This window comes from Notolepis coatsorum, assembly GCF_963971535.1.
Source record: "Notolepis coatsorum genome assembly, chromosome: 5".
Taxonomy (NCBI): domain Eukaryota; kingdom Metazoa; phylum Chordata; class Actinopteri; order Aulopiformes; family Paralepididae; genus Notolepis; species Notolepis coatsorum.
In genome coordinates this window covers 18,367,544-18,383,488 of record NC_140169.1, presented here as the reverse complement: position 1 = coordinate 18,383,488, position 15,945 = coordinate 18,367,544, and the positions used below count along the sequence as shown (strand labels likewise).

Sequence of the window (15,945 nt, the reverse complement as noted above, 5' to 3'; positions counted from 1 at the left end):
TCTGCCAGATCCCTTGCATTAACTGGGCTCATCCACAAGGGGGAGACAAAGCTACTAGTCTGGTAGAAGTGATGGACTAAGACATTTAAATAACCATGAAGTTGGATTTTGTTCCCCAATGCTTAAATAACCAAGTCACCGGTCATTAAGATGCCAATACATTTGCATCCGTTACACAGGTCAAACCACAACATCTTCATTGGTAGTTTGTTTAGTTTGCAGTATTTGCTTTTGGCGCATCTACCTGAAACATGCAACACTGTAAAAGTAAAACTATTTTAACTAGGGATGCTTGATATTGGCTTTTTTACCGATACCGATATTGTCCAACTCTTAATTTCCGATACCGATATCAACCGATACCGATATATGCAGGGTTTCCCCCCCCCAAAAAACGGAATAATTTCAGGTAATTAACATATCTCTTGTCGTGGAATTAACACAACATTATGCATACTTTTGACAATAAATAAAATCAGAATTAGTTCTTACTTGCTTGCCTGGGTAAATAAAGGTAAAAAAAAAAAAAAAATTTAATAGATACCGATCATTTCCGATATCACATTTGAATGCCAATATCGGCCGATAATATCGGACATCCCTAATTTTAACTGCTCATTTTGCTACGCAAATCCCTGAGGAACACCCCTCACGTGCAGTAGCTGTTTTTTATGCTTTTGTCCTGTTGAATGACTTATTTCCATGAGAATTCTAAATCGACTAAGAATTTCCTTAGACAAGGACAACCCAACGTTCCAATGACGTTAGACAAAGACCTTGAAGTAGTGTGACCAAACTGAAACTATTTTTAATGAGTCATTTCACCGGACCGGCAGCAGTCATCTTAGTTGGGAAGTTAATGAGTAAGACTCCCTCAATAGCCACTGTTGAAGTTGGTGAGGGCGTGGCTTGAGTTAGGTCAATTCACAACACCTATAAGGCGTATTGCGCTGGCCTGGCCCTACTGTGTGTTGTGACCCTGCTTACATGAAGAAAGCTATAGTGGAAAACACTCCACACGTGTGGAAGGCATGGTTCATCACTTCCTGAGAAGGGTAGGTCACCGCTGCATCGATCATTATCCACCAGCCTGTGAAGAACTGAGAGAGAGAAAGAAAGAGATAGAGAGAGCATGTTGAACTACATTACATAGTGGTGTTGTCACGATACTGGAATTTCTAACTTTGACACAATACCTTGAAAAACATCTATATATTTGATACCATTGTCAACACCACAGGGGAAAGACGGACACAACATTGAGTCACACATTCAGGTGCATCACAAATACATTTCCCAAACTGATACAAGGTCCTAGCAACCAAAATGACAGCATAAACTAGATCAGCGGCTCTCACTACGGGTCGCAACCCGGGTTGCGCATTGGCAAACATTTTATAAAAAAAATGAGCCCCTTCATCAACGGAGGCAGACACTCAGTATTCCAATACACATCTCACTACATCCTGCACATGTAATCGCGGAGGCCATGTCTAGTCTTTTGTCTTTTGTGAGTCAATGTGTACTCCGATATTAGTGATCGGCACTGTCTCTTAACTCTTTCACGGCCAACAACGTTTATATACGTTATTGGGCGCCAACCATTAACAGGTTCAGCGCCAGAGGTCGCTATGGGCGTTGGACCGTTGTGTGCCAGCACTCTGTTCAATGGGGATAAGTTCCGGTGTTTGCAGTGCTAAACCTATATTAAATATTATAGCTATGGATCTAATAACGTCGATTGTCAGTAAGTTTCTTCCGGTCAACATGCAAAAAACAGATACTTTTTTCATCCATACATTTCCGTTTTATACCGTGGTGAATATGAGTATAAACCGTAAACCATCCCTGAGCATCACAAGACAATCTCTCAGGTGGAACCCCCAAGGGAAAAGAAAGAGAGGCCGACCACGAAACACCTGGCGCCGAGACCTGGAAGATGATGCCAAGAAGATGGGACACACCTGGGGCCAGCTGGAGAGGTTGGCTCAGGATCGGGATGCTTGGAGAACCCTTGTTGACGGCCTATGCCCCAAACGGGGTAAAGTAAGTAAGTAAGAATATGAGTATAGTTTTAGAGTGATTGTCGTATATTTCTAAATGAAAACATGAATAAATGCAAGTGAAATGTACAAGGAAAATGATTAGAAAGACAAATGCTGATTGATAGAAGGGCCATTTAGAGTACACCATGTGAAGTTATCTCTGTGGCCCCAGGCTAAAGAGGTTGAGAGACAATGGCCCCTCACCCGGCCAGCTGGCAGGAAGCGAGGTTGTTTAAAGTAAGTGGTATGAGACAAGGAAGGAGATCATTATCTTAGAAGGAACTAAACCAAAACTCAGAATAACCGTTGAGATCAAAAAGGTCATATTTACCCTAAGGAAGGAATTTCAGGTTACAACACGGCAGCTGCTGACGAAGACCCAGAGGTCAGAAAGGTGACACAGACTATTTGGAAATCTCCCCTTACACAGTAGAATGCCACCAGTTACACATTAACTCTAATAGTTAGACTAGACGGTTTTTAGACCTTAAGGATATAGAGAAAACTAATAAAGTAAAATGTGGACAGAACTACTAGAATAACTTAGTCACAATAAAGAATAAAAACTCTTAAATACTAGAAGGTAAAACTATACAAATATTGGTCACATGATTTAATCAGGAAACAAAGTATTCTATTAAAGGTTCCTAGTTACACTATGTAAACATTTTGTCACAAGCATGAGGATGTATTATTCAGTGAAACGGATCCCCTCATCAAGTAAAGTGTCAGCAGATTCAAACTGTGAAAACCGTTGTCAGAAGACCCAAACGGTTGTGTCAGCCTAAATTGTGTAACATGTTGTCACCAGACCCGCAGACAAGCCGGCTACAAGGGGTGACCAAATAAGGAAGGCAGATCATGGACGTGAATAGGCAGGCAGGGTCTCCCCCTCCCTCTCTCCCTCTCTCTCTCTCTCTCTCTCTCTCTCTCGCTCTGATAAAAAGGGCTGATGGCGACACACGGAAGGGACTCACACCCAGAAGGGACCTGGGGAAGCGCTGACACAGACCCGGAGACACACAGGGGACGGACCCCTGAGAGGCGAGCCACACAGAACTCGAGAGCCGAGCAAGACACTCAGAGGAGACGGAGAAGGATCCCTGGAGAGCCGAGCCTGAGACTCGCCAAGCCGGCTACTGAAGAGCCGATGACCCAGAGAGCCATTTGAGACCAGATGACCGAGCCGAGGTTCATAGCAGACTCCGCCGATACGAAAAACGAGCGCTCTCTGCTGAGCACCGATACTCACAGAGACCAGGTTGCCTTGACAACCAGACCCGCAAACCACTAAGAGAGGACTCGTTGTTGCCATGGACAACCTGAGACGATTAGATTGAATGAAAGAGACAATTAGATTGAACCAAAGAGACGATGTACTTGTTGATTCCTAAAGCTGTGGTTTTATTAATAAACACCGCAGTTGTATTTTGACCACGTTGTCCGTCTCCCCTCACTTGAACCGAACATCTGAGAACTACCTAACCAATGCAGGAGAAGGGTGATAATAGAAAACTATACGATCATTTAGATAGAGATGAATGAAGCCAAGAAGGATACTTCAATTGGTGTCGTGACCCGGATGCATTCGACCAGAACCGGTTGACAACGACGGCGGCCACTTCTCAAGGACACAGAGGGGTTCTCTCCCCCTCATCGATGCTCTCTACGACTGAGGACTGAGGATCGTCACCATTTCGACCGTGACCAGTGGGGATAGGTAAGTAGTATTAATGGCGATTAAAATTGGTAAATGGTCGAAGCAGTCTCACAAGTTGGGGTTGCTATTACTTGGTTGGGAATGAGTTGTAAATGGACCAGGATAAAGTTGGTGTTGGAGGGGATCGGGGTCCAGGTTTCACAACCTGGCTCTGGTCTCAGCCACACACCGGCGCTGCACTTAGGAAGCGTAGGGGTTAGGGGATGTTCAGTTAGGATGCCTATAGTTGGTACAAGGCCAAGTGAGGAGAGGGAATAGATGTCTGTATTTAGTTATATCAGCTTAGGGGATAGGCTAGGGATTAGGTAAAATATTTGAGGGGACCGGCGTAGGAGCAGTAGAACGGAGATTAGTCACAGATAGCGGGAAGTGGGACTGTGCGTGACGTAGTGGTTCATTAAAGGGTAAAGAGGAGTAGTCAGATCTTAAAGAGTAGAATAAGAGAACCGTGGTGAAGTACAGGGATAGCCTGGTTCCGCGAAGAGAAACAGAGAACAGGGAGATGAGAAGAGGATAGGGTTCGGGCTAGGATGCTATAGAAGCCACACTTAGAATCGGTACGACGGAGTAATGAACTTTGGAAGACGTTCCATAAGCGAATTACCAATTCTAATCCGACGTCATTTAGGCTCAGATTGGCTAAGGTCGATATCTGAAGAACATCAGCCGCGTGGAGGAATGAGGGAATGTAGAAGAAATCAAGCCGACAAGGGGCTCTACGGGTAGCGGGGACTCGGTCGAACACACGATTTGGCCATATAACACTCCGATACAAGCCGCAATGGGCGCTACTAAAACTCTTCACGGGCTACTATACATGAATGGAGTGGGTTTCTCAGGGGTATAGCAACGCGGACTCAGTAGATATATGAAGCACTTTGGAAGTAGATACTGCACATGTGATTAGAACATAGGAAAAAATTGTGTGAAAGAAGTGAGGGAATGCGTTTAGGATGAATGTGTACAAATGATTGGTATGCTTATGAATGAGACATTGTTTTGCTAAGTATATGTGGTTAAATGGATGAATGTTAGGAGCTCTGAGTGAATGCCAAGGTATTTTTTGTATTATTATGAACCAGGTGGCCAAGGCTGCAACGGGGAAACCGCACCCCTGTCTGGGAAGAGGCGTTTATTTAGCTGCCAGTGTTAGCTGGCGCGACGCGACTAACGTGTGGACGCTGTGTTGCGTTTTCGAGTGAATTGAATGAATGGCATGTGTGATTGAACCTAGATGATGTGAAGTGTGCGTTGAAATTTGTCAAAACGGTGGTGTGGAAGTCTAAAAGTAATGTAGTAACGATCAAAGAAAACTGGGATTTTGGAGCTGATGACGTCACTAGGGAGCGTCGGAGCTTGGGGTGCGTTTGATATACTGTGTATTTCGGTCAGGCGGGGCAAATCGGGAGAGCATACTAGAATAAGGATAATGATATATGTTCTGTGAACGGGGGCTAAATAGGATTAAAGTTGTGTTACGGGGTATAGCTGGGGTTGTGTAAACGTCGCGATGTGTTGTGCCGCTCGGATCAACAGGAAAAGGGGCCGTTTAGGAGGGGTGATGTTGGATGCTAAGCTAAGCTGGAGCTAGCGGTACTGAGCTAACGAGGCTAAGATGCTAAGCTACCTGTGCTAACAATATAGCATGATTGAACTCTCGGGGAATCTCGCGTGTTGCTACTCTTTGCTGGCGCGGGATCTTAGAGAGGCGGTGGACAGGGACTTCCGGTGTAGGGGATTCTGGGAATTGTTGTTTTATGGTTGAGGTGGAACGTCGAGTTCCCGTCTGGGTGTGGTGTTACCGTTACGTGATGACGCACTTGCGGGGGAGGGCGTGGGCGCCTCCTACAGGAAGTGGTGAGTACTGTGGTGCGTTGGTGGTGATGAGCGAACGTTCCAGTAGAGGGCAGTGTTGCCTTTTTGATTGTTGCACCACTCCACACATGTGAACGGGGAGCAATGGAGAAGAGTTTGTGATTATGATGTTTTGAGTAGCGGCCATCTGTGGGGATTTGTGAATTCTTTATGTTCGGTTTTTTTCAGTTATTGATGATGGATGTGTATACTTGTTTGATTATAAATCTGTATTTGTTATGGGCCAAGTATGGTTGAAGTGAGAGCAGCGGCGTTTTGTGATGGGATTTGGCGTGAACCCACCCCCCCCCCCCGTTTTCCTCTGTCTCTTCCTTCCTCGTTCACACTCTCTCCCTCCCTCCCTCCCTCCCTCTCTCCCTCCTTCCCTCCCTCCCTCTCTCCCTCCCCCCTCCCCCCCCCCCCGCCCCCCTCCGCTCCATCCCTGTCTCCCAGCTTGACTTTGTGGGATGACAGGTGCGCAAAGGGAGTTTTGTTGTTGCCTTTATGGTGGGCTTGGAGTGTTGGTTATATTAATATAGTGTTACTTGCTAAAACATGAATAATAAGGATAAATAGAATATTCATGGTCGTTCTTTTGGTCTGATTGAAGTTAAGGTTGATTTAAGTTAAAGTTGGCAGCAGATGATGGTGATGTGTTTGGAGTCCTGTGGGTAAACGGGACCAGGCGATACGGGGTATTCTGCTGATTGAGTGTAGACGGTTTTGGTAATAGTTAATGTTGCATTGTGTGCCCCCCCCCCCCCCCTTCCTCCCCTTAGTCGCTGTATCCCTGTATCCCTCCCTCTTTTTTCTCTTCCCTCCGCCCCCCCCTCGGTCTCTCCTTGTATTTCCCTAGATTGCGGCGTATGTTGTGGGTTGTGGGTTTGTAGGTTTGTTTGAACTGCGTTGTTATTGTGTATGTGAAGTAGATACCGGATGGGCTGGCCTGTCTAGGTGCAGGTGGTGGTAGGTTGAGGTGTGATAAGGCTTGGGGTGTTTCCGTTCAGGTTCGAAACTGAAGGGAGGACGCTTTGGGCTGTAGGTTGACGGTTCTTTGTGTATTCAAGGGTCTGAGGAATATTGCGGTGGCATAGTGCGAGTGTCCATGAATTTATTAACGTGGCCAGCTGTACTATGTGTCGGTCAGGGTTTTAGTGACCTAAGTTGCTAAAAGTTTATTGTTTTCCCTGATTGGTGGTTGGTAGCAGTAGCAACACTGATTGATTTTTATTAAGTGTTGTGAGGGGGTACAAGTGTGTGTAAGGAGTGAATGAAATTGATGTATGAGGAGTGAAGCGAAAGCGAATAATACATTTAGTCGATACGCTAATCGGAATAATACATTTAGTCGATACGCTAATCGGGCATTTGAAAGTAAGAAATAAGGTTAGGATGAACAGATTCATCAAGCAAAGAGAGATTAGAATCAGATGAAGGACCAGGTTTACAAAGGATTATTAGACAATGGATAGGAAGGGGACTAATGATTGTATTTCCCAGAAAATCAGGTGGAGAGAGCACACAGGGGATTGGAAACCTCCAGTGTTCCTGTTGAGGGAACGGACAAAAAACAAGATAAGCTGTATCGTTATTTTTTCAAACAAATCACACTGTGTCTCTCTAAATATTTTAGTATAGTGTTGCCCGACATTTCCAATGCATAACGAAGAGTGGGAATAATAGGGAAATGCCACTGTATTAAGTCTGGATGTTTTTGCTTTCTTTCTGTACAGGTGCTCGGCTGAACAGGAGCTCTGGACGATTTCCATAACCATCTAGGGAAAACGGCTGTAATGAGCCTTGGTATAAGTATGAATGATAAGCCAATTATCAATCCTTGTCTGCACAGTAAAGATTTGACAGTGTGAGTGTTTTAACTCAAGTAAGTGGTAATAGTGAAAGACAGAGGAACTTGTTTTTTCAAACGGTGTTACAGGAGTGTTTGAAAGAGTGAAGTGAATGACAGTAACATAGGAAGTTCACCTTAGTGGAACATTAATAGGAATAACTGAAGCGATAGATGCAATAATAATAGAATAACAACAACGACAATATGGAAAAGGGCCTTAGTGATCAGGCCATTGGGGGGAGAAGGCCGAGAGCCTCTGCAGACATTTCCCAGATAGACTTTACCAGTGATTATGATCTGATAGATTGGAATATGGACTTCTCTCATGTGACCAGTACGACAGAAGGACTTGAAATGTTGACTTTGGTTCCAATACAGGGGAGTGAACCAGTGACAACGGTGTTACTCCAACCAGAACCGATTCAAGCTGGAGTGTCCATTGCAGGCGATTGCAGTTTAACCAAGGGGCAGAAAAAGAGACTGAGGTTACAGCAGTCCCACGAAGTCCACTCTGGCCGGATGGCTGGAACTGAGACCGACAGCAGGTATGGAATACACGAACAGTTTCTACAGCCCACCCGTTTCCCATGTCCACCCTGCCCTCAGCACCAAAGCCAAGATGAGAGGCGGAGCCCAGCGATGGGACGTCAAACCGCCAGTGCTGAGATGGGGGAAGAGGCAGCATACTATAGACAACAGAGAGCGTTTGTGACAGCGTTCGAACAACACGAGGCAGTTCATCGAGATCTGATGAAGACACAGCTGGAGATCGGTCAAGCCGCACACGAGACTCAGAGATTGGAACGAGAACTGGCAAGAAAGGCTGCGCTGCTAGAAGCGACAGCTGTTGAGATCATGCTTCGGGCGTCTGACCTAGGCCGCTGGGATCAAAGAGTGCCCTGTGCCCCGTTGCCCGGACAGGGAACTGGGCCGCGACAGGGTGAACAGAACCGCAGGAGGGGTGAGTTTCCAGGCCCCTCCCAACAAGAGAAGGCCCGAGGAGAGGCAGCAGAAAAGGACAGGTATGCCCCTCTCTCCTCCAGGCAACAGGACATGCGACCAGAGGACAGGAGAGGGGTGGACCTGGCGAGGACTGTGGGAGGCCAGCCGAGAGACTGTGGGAGTCGTGGTAAACTGGAACCCCTGGGATGGCCGGCGTCGGCTGTGTGCTGGGATTGTGGGGAGGTTGGCCATTTCGCTCGGTCATTTGACAAAGGGTGGAGGGCTCAGCAAAAGTCCGGTAGAGGGCGAGAGTCCATCAGAGAACAGAGTTGCTGGAAATGTGGAGAGTTGGGACATTTTCAGAGGAGGTGTCTGCATAGGTCATAGGTTAATTAAGAGCAAAGCGGAAATGCACAAACAGCCTTTTGGGTGCTCGAGTAAATAGAGTTATTGATAAATTAAAATGGAAAATTAGACTGATTAGAATAAGGATAGAGATGAGGATACATAGATAAGGTTTGATTAGGTGTGCAAGTTACTAGAATGGTTTGGAAGACTAACCAGGGTAAGTTGGGGCTATAGAGGGATGAAGTAACTGGAAAAATTGCATGGATTAATCAAACTAACAAAATTAATGGCTTTAGACAGGAACAATGGAACATTTAATATTAGACAGAGTTAGAAACAAAGGACTATTTATAGTAGTGATTACAATACTTGATCAAAGGGTGGTCAAAGTTGAATTAAGGAAAAAAAAAAAAAAAAAAAAATATATATATATAAAAAACCACAATTATTATTTCATTACTTATTTTATTTCTTTTTGGATTTCTAATTTTGCTGTCTTAGTTTTGCGGGGGTATTTATGCCTCTAGATGATTGTTAAGTTCTGTTTGATGGGTGTGTAGCATGTAGGCGCTCACAATTTTTTGTTTGTTAATTTGTTTGTTTTTGTTTGGTACTCCATATTTTAATAGGAAACTGGCTGGCTGGGGGGGATCTCTCGCCGGTCAGGGATAGCAGGTGGTGGTGACACAGCGGGACTGGTAGGAAGTCTGATATAATGAGCTGGGAACTGAGAATGGACGGGAGCTGGTCCATGGTTTGTTTTCCGCTCATTAAGACTCCAGATGTAGAATCTGGAGGGTTGTGTCACTTTTTGGGTTATGGTAAGTGTTGGGGAAACATATTTCTCTGTCTATAGGAAGCTCTGTAGGTTTTTGGTCGCAAATTGGCCAGTTAGTGTTCATGTAGAGTGCAGACATGTGAATTTGATGATTGACTTATGGGAGGCTCTGCACCGGCTTGTTGAAAGCTGGCGGAGTGTGTGTGATGTGTGTTTAAAGGGACTGTGGTTTGTTGACCATGCACATAGGTTCTGTTGGTGATTGGCCTCGTCTAGAGCTGACTGTCGGGACCGAGGAGCTGTCGGGAAACGAGGTATTTGATAGTGAAATAATGGATATTCCACTGTCAAGGGTGGAAGTGGTAGTTGTGTTGATCTTGAGATATTGCATATCTAGTAAAACAGTACAGCACAAAACCAAATGAGACAAAGGTGATTTGATTGAATAAATAACTTAAGAAGCTGTGAAATACATAGATAATTGATTTGGAGAAAAATGTATTGTCAAAATGCAGAACAGTAAAAATGTATCTGCGAAAATAAATGTTTCCAATCTATTGTGTGTTTGTACATAATAATCCAAAATGCAAAAAGGACAGAGGGAAAATCGTTTCCTTCTGTGGAGAATCGGAGCAGGACAGAGATCTACATGCATACAACGAAGAGGCGGTGATTAGCACAAGATACAACAAGAAGAAAACGGTTAAAAACGAGTTAGCAGTAAAGGCCTTAGGAGGTTGGAATAGGGATAACTGACAGGGATGAAAGCGAAGAATAATTGAGGCCTCAGTGGTCTTTTCAAGGAGAAGAAATAATTTATGTTGCTTGTTTGAATCTCCCTCGATGTGTAGAGTGTTAATCTTTTGGGTAGGATGTATTAATCTTTTCTTGCAGAGTCCATTACACAAAATAGACATTTAAGCTAATTACATGGATAAAATAGTCTAAACAAAAAAGCTATTATTGAAAGAGTGTTTCTTGTAAAAACAGGAACAGCTTTCTTAGACTGGATGTCATAATAATAACTGATAATGTGTATAAACTGTGAGAGGAGGAAAAGGTAGGTGAAATGATGATTTTGTAACTGTACAGATGGAAAGGGGTTTTGTAGTTCGATTTGGGTCAATTTTGGATTTTTTTGAAATTTTGAAAAATATTAGCAAAAATTATGATTATGATTTTTAACATGTTTAATTTAGAAAATTAATGTTGTATAGTGGGTTATTAAACCCCCTAAGGGTGGATTGTCGTATATTTCTAAATGAAAACATGAATAAATGCAAGTGAAATGTACAAGGAAAATGATTAGAAAGACAAATGCTGATTGATAGAAGGGCCATTTAGAGTACACCATGTGAAGTTATCTCTGTGGCCCCAGGCTAAAGAGGTTGAGAGACAATGGCCCCTCACCCGGCCAGCTGGCAGGAAGCGAGGTTGTTTAAAGTAAGTGGTATGAGACAAGGAAGGAGATCATTATCTTAGAAGGAACTAAACCAAAACTCAGAATAACCGTTGAGATCAAAAAGGTCATATTTACCCTAAGGAAGGAATTTCAGGTTACAACACGGCAGCTGCTGACGAAGACCCAGAGGTCAGAAAGGTGACACAGACTATTTGGAAATCTCCCCTTACACAGTAGAATGCCACCAGTTACACATTAACTCTAATAGTTAGACTAGACGGTTTTTAGACCTTAAGGATATAGAGAAAACTAATAAAGTAAAATGTGGACAGAACTACTAGAATAACTTAGTCACAATAAAGAATAAAAACTCTTAAATACTAGAAGGTAAAACTATACAAATATTGGTCACATGATTTAATCAGGAAACAAAGTATTCTATTAAAGGTTCCTAGTTACACTATGTAAACATTTTGTCACAAGCATGAGGATGTATTATTCAGTGAAACGGATCCCCTCATCAAGTTAAGTGTCAGCAGATTCAAACTGTGAAAACCGTTGTCAGAAGACCCAAACGGTTGTGTCAGCCTAAATTGTGTAACATGTTGTCACCAGACCCGCAGACAAGCTGGCTACAAGGGGTGACCAAATAAGGAAGGCAGATCATGGACGTGAATAGGCAGGCAGGGTCTCCCCCTCCCTCTCTCCCTCTCTCTCTCTCTCTCTCTCTCTCTCTCTCTCTCTCTCTCTCTCGCTCTGATAAAAAGGGCTGATGGCGACACACGGAAGGGACTCACACCCAGAAGGGACCTGGGGAAGCGCTGACACAGACCCGGAGACACACAGGGGACGGACCCCTGAGAGGCGAGCCACACAGAACTCGAGAGCCGAGCAAGACACTCAGAGGAGACGGAGAAGGATCCCTGGAGAGCCGAGCCTGAGACTCGCCAAGCCGGCTACTGAAGAGCCGATGACCCAGAGAGCCATTTGAGACCAGATGACCGAGCCGAGGTTCATAGCAGACTCCGCCGATACGAAAAACGAGCGCTCTCTGCTGAGCACCGATACTCACGGAGACCAGGTTGCCTTGACAACCAGACCCGCAAACCACTAAGAGAGGACTCGTTGTTGCCATGGACAACCTGAGACGATTAGATTGAATGAAAGAGACAATTAGATTGAACCAAAGAGACGATGTACTTGTTGATTCCTAAAGCTGTGGTTTTATTAATAAACACCGCAGTTGTATTTTGACCACGTTGTCCGTCTCCCCTCACTTGAACCGAACATCTGAGAACTACCTAACCAATGCAGGAGAAGGGTGATAATAGAAAACTATACGATCATTTAGATAGAGATGAATGAAGCCAAGAAGGATACTTCATGATCCTGTGTAATCACAGGGAACTCCGGCAAACATCGCTTTACTGCATTTCCTTATAAATCGTGCTATTTCTCTATTTTTTTTATGTATATTCCTGTAGTTTTGACCTAACCAGATTTATCATGACATGAGCGTTACTACTATGAACAAAACAAAGCCAAGAACAGTTTTTTTGACTCTTCAAATAAAGTGACCATATTTATTTTTCCAAATAAATATAATTTGAGTCAATCACAAAATTCACAATGTCATTAATGTGTTTCCCTGAACAATGAGTGAACTAAAAACCAACAGGTATTGTGCTTTGTCAGCAGATAAAACATTTGACGTTATAGGAGAGGAGACTGTTGTGGTCCATGTAACAACTATTACTTGGCATTTATAGGACAGCATGCCTAAAAAATAATTAAATAAACCAAACAAAGTTAACATCACAGGTCCATATGTCCGCGGTGAAACGTATGTGCCGGGCATCGTTGTCTATCAGAGTATGAAGGAGTAAGGCGATCTCATCATACTTGGCTTGTAAACACTCCTCTGCAAAGTGACAGCGGCTTGGAATTATGAACCTGGGCTCTAAATGACGAAGTAGCCGACAGAATCCTTTGTCTTCGACGAGGGAAAAGGGCTGGTAGTCAAGTGCCATAATTTCTGTGATCAAGTTAGAGATCGCTTGAGCCCTTGGGTCATCTCTGTCAAACGTCTTTAATTTTGCAAACGCCTCGTCAATAGGCACAAGCCCCGCCGGTTCCTTTGCAGCTGGCTTTGGATTCGCAGCAGCTTTAGCTGCTCGCGCGTCGTCGTCGGATTTTAACACACCATCGTAGCGGTGATGTTTCTGGTGACTTATTAGGTTGGATGCGTTATAGCTTGTTGCCCTTTTCCCTCCTCGTGGAACTTCTGCATTTGTTACAAATAGCAAGCGAACTTGTTTTCCTCTGAAACTTTGAAAAAGTCCCACACTACCGACACCATGTTTGTTTACTATCCGTGCTGCTTCTGAAAGTTACGTGACTACGTCGTCACAGCCAGGCATGAGAAAGGGAGTGCTGGATTTGTGAAAAACTCCCTCTTCCTAAACCACACGCTATCAGTCGTACCACAGTACTGGTAAAACGGGAGGAGCCTACAGAAAAACAAACGCCCTTCATCCCAATCCATTATATATTATCGGAGCTATCAATAATTTTATCGGGATGATGTCATAATTGCTGATATCGGGCAGATAATTATCGTGCATCCCTAATTATCGGTATTATGTTTCATCATAATACCGGGCTGGGCGATATAACGATAACGATAAATATCGCGATATACTTTAATAATCGATATCGAATATCGAAAAAAAAAAAAAAAAGATTTGTGACCTGCAACAGGACAGTTTTAAAACCAGAGACAGTGGACAGACTTGTCTTTCTTGCCTGCAAGTAATGGCTTTGCTTGTCCAAATGACAATACTGACCAAATTGAGATTTATTTTTCTCTTGTCCATTTATTTTGTTTGCTTTCTAATTTAAAATACAGTTTGAAACCGTCTGTACACAGTAGGCTATGTGTGCTAGCAGAACTAGACTCCAGTCACGAGTCACGGTGCACATAGGGTGACCAGATCCCAATAAACCAAATGTGGGACAAATGGTATGTTTGTGAGGGACAATGAGGGACACCCCCCCCCCCCCCGCCGACTGTCCCTGTCGCCTCCTACTGTCCTCATTAAAATGACCACAAGCCTAATATGTTTTGCCCTTATTCATATTTTCTTTTTTTCCCCTTTTGTCTCTAATGGGTGTTAAGTACTCAAAATAAATAAAATTACCACCCAGACTTACTTATGATTATAGGTCTGGACCCGCAGTCTTATCACACACGCTGGCGCGCACATGCACAGCTCTCCCCCCTCTCTCTTACTCTGCCCCCCACAGATTCTGGACTAACCCCCTCTGACACAAAGTAAAGTGTCTGTGTGTGTTTACTGCCATTAATTAGTTTGTTAGTTTAACAAAAGTTTACCGGTTACCGGTTACATGAAAGGCTACTCGCATCTTATTTATGGTTATCATTCGTTTTCAATCTAAACCCTTTGGGATTACTTTCCCCTTTTCAAACTTGGACCAAGCGCTATTCTCTCATGCTGAGCAGCGGAGATACTGTAACAGCAGTGTGTGGAACTGATCTGATCCGTAGCGCGCATGTATCCCTTGCCTGGGTTTGTTGCGCCAGGCTCAAACGGATCCTCCGTGCGCAACAGCGTTAGGACTTGTTGTCATGTCGCCTGGATGTCCAGGATGCGGTGTCACTCGCGGTCAGATACTAGTAACGTTACCGCGACGCATAGAGGTTCTTCACATTCGGCTGGGGGGGCGTTAGCGCGGATGACAACCAATCATGCGGGACATGGTCTCAATTTGCATGACGCGTGAAAAGACACAGAAATGCTGTGCAATCACGCGCAATGCGTGACGTCTGGTCACCCTAGGTGCACATGTGCGGTGGTTTGTCCACCAAAAAAGCGCCAAAAGATCGAAAATAAACTAGCAGAGCCAGAACTGTTCAACTCCCCTGGAGCCACAGCCAGCAGAGAAGCCGGTTTACTTTAGCTTTTAAACCAGCTGCAGCCTGATAACTGGAGTGTGAGGGGATGTAACACTAAAGATGGCGGCAATGACAAAGAATTGCTGAAAAATAAACATACATCTGTTGTTTAAAAAAAAAAGAAAAAAAGAATTATACTTATAACAATTTCGATAATTATCGATATCGAGAAATATGATAACATTATCATATCGTTATCGCGATATGATTTTTTTCCATATCGCCCAGCCCTACTTTATCTTTACTTATATATGACTGATGGCACCACACATGTGAACAGTAACAATGCAATTAAACTGAAGTCAAATCAGAGCAAAAAAAGCTGAATCTGCTTCAAGAAGATGCGCTACATTAGGTAAGGAATTACAACAAGACATTTATTAACTAAATAAAAAATACAATTCGGCTTTTTTAACCCTCTAAAGCCGGGCGCAACACTAGACATGTTTTGTAAAACATTAACTATCTTTGGATTTGTTTGTGATAAAGACTTGCTTTATTGTATCGGAATCGATTGTCATCTAAAAATTGTGTGCATCTCTCAGAGAATGCACAGATGTAAAGCATAGAATCTTGAAATATCTAGATTGGTTGTTTTCTCTGGACTGCATCTAATTCCGCTGTATCTATCCATTTATCATATATCTATGTCTCACTATAGCCAATGGAAATGCTAGAAATGGTCACGTGGACTGGGAGAACCAATCGAAAATTCCTATTGTTTCTCAATAGTCCAGTGCGCTCCACAGAAAGGGCTGTCGGATAGACGGGCTGGTTGCGCGTAATGTAAGATAGACCGATAAGAGAGAGGCGCTTGTCTCTGGTTTTATAATAAAATGGCAAAAAGACAAAGGTATAATGTTCAGTGCAAATGTGTATGTACTTAAGGGTGTACCACAAGGTTCCGTACTGGGACCTCTACTCTTCTCCATATATGTAAATGATCTTTGTATCAACCTGTCTAATGCTGCTTACCATTTCTATGCTGATGACACAGTAATTTATTGCTCATCTCCCAGTGTTGTGCAAAC

General features: G+C 43.7%; 1 protein-coding gene across 1 annotated transcript in view; it reads right to left on the bottom strand.

Moving 5' to 3' along the window:
• LOC311228666 (transmembrane protein 50B-like) overlaps positions 1 to 15,945 on the bottom strand; it is a 55,710-nt gene that overhangs the window by 21,984 nt on the left and 17,781 nt on the right. The window contains exon 3 of the mRNA XM_084314600.1: positions 988 to 1,100. Within this exon, the coding sequence (XP_084170726.1) occupies positions 988 to 1,100 (113 nt within the window). The remainder of the gene's footprint in view (positions 1 to 987; positions 1,101 to 15,945) is intronic.